Here is a 3,711-nt window from a genome sequence, read left to right as displayed (position 1 = left end):
GGTGACTCAATTGTCTCCTTCCTCTCTCCCTCCCCAGGGCTGCGGGCGGCCGTGGAGCTGACGGAGTCCGGAGGGGGCACCGTGACACCCGGGGGGTCCCTCACCCTCCGCTGCAAGGCCTCCGGCTTCACCTTCAGCAACTTCTACATGCAATGGGTGCGACAGGCACCTGGGAAGGGGCTGGAGTTCCTCGCGGGTATTAGCTACAATGGTGGTTGGACAGGCTACGCGCCGTCGGTGAAGGGTCGCTTCACCATCTCCAGGGACAACTCCCAGAGCACGGTCACGCTGCAGATGAACAGCCTCAAGGAGGACGACACGGCCACCTACTACTGCACCAAAGCTTCTTATGGTGGTTATTGTGGTGCTCCTTATGCTGGTGGTGGCCCCGACCTCATGTCCCCACATCCCAGCCCTGGGTCACAGAATCAGAACCGTCCGGGTTGAAGGGACCTTTCAGCTCCTCCTGTCCCACCATCCACCCAACTGGGCCCAAACCCACCACTGACCCATGTCCCTCAGCACCACGTCTGCTCACCTTTGGGATACCCCCAGGGATGGAGGCTCCACCACGTCCCTGGGCAGCCTCTTCCAAGGCTTCACGACCCTTTCCCTGGAGTCGTTTTCCCCCATTTCCATCCTGAACCTCCCCTGGGGCACCTTGAGGCCGTTCCCTCTTGTCCCAAGGACTGTTCCTGGGAAGAAGAGACCGAGTCTGGACCCTGGCACCAAGCACAAACCCATTAATTGACCCCAAATTCTTGACTTTTGACCCAAATCCCTGCCCTGCAGCCCCTCTGCCAGTGCTCTGGTGTCACCTCCAGCAGCCCTGGCACAGGCTGGGGTAAAGAGACACCTGGGATCTTCCCCAAATCCTTGGTCCATTTCTCAGTTCCCCTGTCCTGAGCCCTGACATCCCTGCCCGACAGCCCAAAATCCCAGCATCTTCCCCAAAACCTTTGTTCCCAGCCCAGACCCCTATCTCGGGGGTCAGAAGAGGGGTCCGTGGTGGGCTTGGGGCCAATGGTCAACACTTGGGGCAAGGACCTGGGTTGGGAGCAGGGTCCATGTTTGGTGGAAGGGGCCAGGCTGGGTGTGGGGTGTCAGGGAGATGCTGAGATGTGGGGACCCGGGTCAGGGATGTGGGGACCCGGTGATGGGGTCGGGGCCACCAGCAGCAGCAGTAGCACCATAACCACAACCATAACTACCAGCAGCTCTGGCGCAGTAGTAGGTGGCCGTGTCGTCCTCCTTGAGGTCCTTCATCTGCAGTGTGACCGTGCTCTGGGAGTTGTCCCTGGAGATGGTGAAGCGACCCTTCACCGACGGCGCGTAGAAGGTGCTACCACCACTTTCAATACCCGCGATCCACTCCAGACCCTTCCCGGGTGCCTGTCACACCCAGAACATGGTGAAGCTGCTGAAGGTGAAGCCGGAGCCCTTGCAGCGGAGGGTGAGGGACTTCCTTGTGTTCTGATGGATCTGACTCCTTCTCCAACCTCTTCCTCCTCCTCCTGGCCGCCCTCCCAGGTAGGACCCTCATCTTCCCTCCCCGCCTGCGGAGATGGAGGACGAGCCATGGGGGGACCTTGGGGGTGACTCAATTGTCTCCTTCCTCTCTCCCTCCCCAGGGCTGCGGGCGGCCGTGGAGCTGACGGAGTCCGGAGGGGGCCTCGTGACACCCGGGGGGTCCCTCACCCTCCGCTGCAAGGCCTCCGGCTTCACCTTCAGCAGCTTCACCATGCAATGGGTGCGACAGGCCCCTGGGAAGGGGCTGGAGTGGGTCGCACTTATTAGCAGTGGTGGTACCACAGTTTACGCGCCGTCGGTGAAGGGTCGCTTCACCATCTCCAGGGACAACTCCCAGAGCACGGTCACGCTGCAGATGAACAGCCTCAAGGAGGACGACACGGCCACCTACTACTGCGCCAAAGAAGCTGGTAGTTATGGTTGTGGTTATGGTGCTGCTGGTGGCCCCGACCCCATCACCGTGTCCCCACATCTTCCTCAATCCCTTCACCAACCCAGATGGTTTTCCTCAAGCTTTGACCCTTTCCATCAGCCTTGAGTCCTTTAGCCCCATATCACAACCCTTCGTACCAAAACTCAACCAATGTTTCCCCAATCTTGACTCTTGGCCCCAAGTTTCCACTCCTTGCTCCAATTTCCACCACTTATTTATCAAATCTTGATGTTTTCCCCCAACCCTCAGCGCATTTTGGCCAAATCTTGACTGTTTGCCAAAGTGTTGACCGGTTTGTGCCCAAACCTTGAATGTTTGTCCACCCCCTTGATGAGTTTTGGCCCCAATCTTGGCACTTTGAGGCCAATCTCAACTGCTTTGGCCCCCAAACCTCCGTCCTCCAGGTTGTCTCCACCAAGGCTAGGACCAGGCTGGAGGAAGGACCAGGGAGACCTAGGGGGGGTGTCTCCCCTTCTGGCCCCTCCCCAGGACCGTGAAGCTGACAGAGTCCGGAGGGGGCCTTCAGACACCCGGGGGGTCCCTCACCCTCTGCTGCAAGGGCTCCGGCTTCACCTTCAGCAGCTTCGAAATGTTCTGGATTCGACAGGCACCCGAGTGGGTCGCGGGTATTACCAGCGGTGGTAGCGCCTACTACGCGCCGTCGGTGAAGGGTCGCTTCACCATCTCCAGGGACAACTCCCAGAGCACAGTCACGCTGCAGATGAACAGCCTCAAGGAGGACGACACGGCCACCTACTACTGCGCCAAAAGTGCTGGTGGTTATGGTTGGGGTTATGGTGCTGCTGGTGGCCCCGACCCCATCACCGTGTCCCCACATCCCTGTGCTGGGTCCCCACATCTTCCTCAAACCCTTCACCCAACCCAGGTCCTTTCCCTGAGCTTTGACCGTTTCCTTCAACCTTGAATGATTTATCCGTAAATCCCAACCATTCCTACCATGGTCTTGGGGACAATGGCCGAGGCTGAGGGCAAGGAGCTGGGTTGGGTGCAGGGGTCTGGGCTGGGGGGAAGAGTCCAGTCTGGGGTTTGTGCCAAATCTTGACCATTTCCCCCAACCCTCAACAATTTTTGGCCCAATTCTTGACTGTTTGCGAAAGTCTGGACCAATTTTGACCAAAACCTTGACTCTTTGCCCCACTCTTGACTGGCTTTGGCCCAAATCTTGATAGTTTACAGCCAAACTCAGCTGTGTTTGTCCCCAACCCCCTCTTTGCTGTGAGTCCCAGACCCCGACTCAGAGCCCAGACCCTTCCTGTGCCCCGACTTACACCTTCCTGACCCCTTTGCCCCCACCCCGGACCCATCTCCTCAACCCAAACTCAGGGGTTCTGTCTGGAAACAAAGGTTTTGAGGAAGATGCTGGGATTTAGGATGTGGGGCAGGGAGGTCGGGCTCAGGACAGGGAGGCCGAGACTTGGGGGGAGGATCTTGGGAAGGTCCTGGGTGTCTGTTGACCCCAGTCTGTGCTGAGGCTGATGGAAGTGGCACCAGATCCCTGGCAGAGGGGCTGCAGGCCAGGGATTTGGGTCAAAAGGCAAGAATTTGGGGTCGATACAAGGTTTTTTGCTTGGTGCCAGGGTCTAGACTCGGTACAAGCCCCGGGTCAGTGTGGGAAGGGATTGGGGGAGATGGTGGGATGTGGGGACACGGTGATGGGGTCGGGGCCACCAGCAGCATAACCATAACCAGCACCAGCAGGATCAGCTTTGGCGCAGTAGTAGGTGGCC

General features: G+C 58.7%; 1 protein-coding gene and 1 gene segment (V, D, J or C); both read left to right on the top strand.

Moving 5' to 3' along the window:
* Positions 1 to 33: 33 nt before the first annotated feature.
* Positions 34 to 447, top strand: LOC106900122 (the record flags this gene model as incomplete). The annotated part of the segment is given in 1 exon segment: positions 34 to 447. A coding segment is annotated over 1 exon segment (414 nt), but the record flags the coding sequence as incomplete, so codon positions are not given.
* A 576-nt stretch (positions 448 to 1,023) lies between these two features.
* On the top strand, positions 1,024 to 2,748 carry LOC106900121 (the record flags this gene model as incomplete). The annotated part of the gene is made up of 4 exons (XM_014962105.1): positions 1,024 to 1,051; positions 1,459 to 1,530; positions 1,632 to 2,031; positions 2,453 to 2,748. Coding segments are annotated over exons 1-4 (796 nt in total), but the record flags the coding sequence as incomplete, so codon positions are not given.
* Positions 2,749 to 3,711: the final 963 nt, after the last annotated feature.

Source organism: Calidris pugnax, unplaced genomic scaffold (genome assembly GCF_001431845.1).
Source record: "Calidris pugnax isolate Ruff unplaced genomic scaffold, ASM143184v1 scaffold1346, whole genome shotgun sequence".
Classification (NCBI taxonomy): Eukaryota; Metazoa; Chordata; class Aves; order Charadriiformes; family Scolopacidae; genus Calidris; species Calidris pugnax.
Note: the sequence above shows the minus strand (reverse complement) of the source record. Positions and strands in the feature narration are given on the sequence as shown.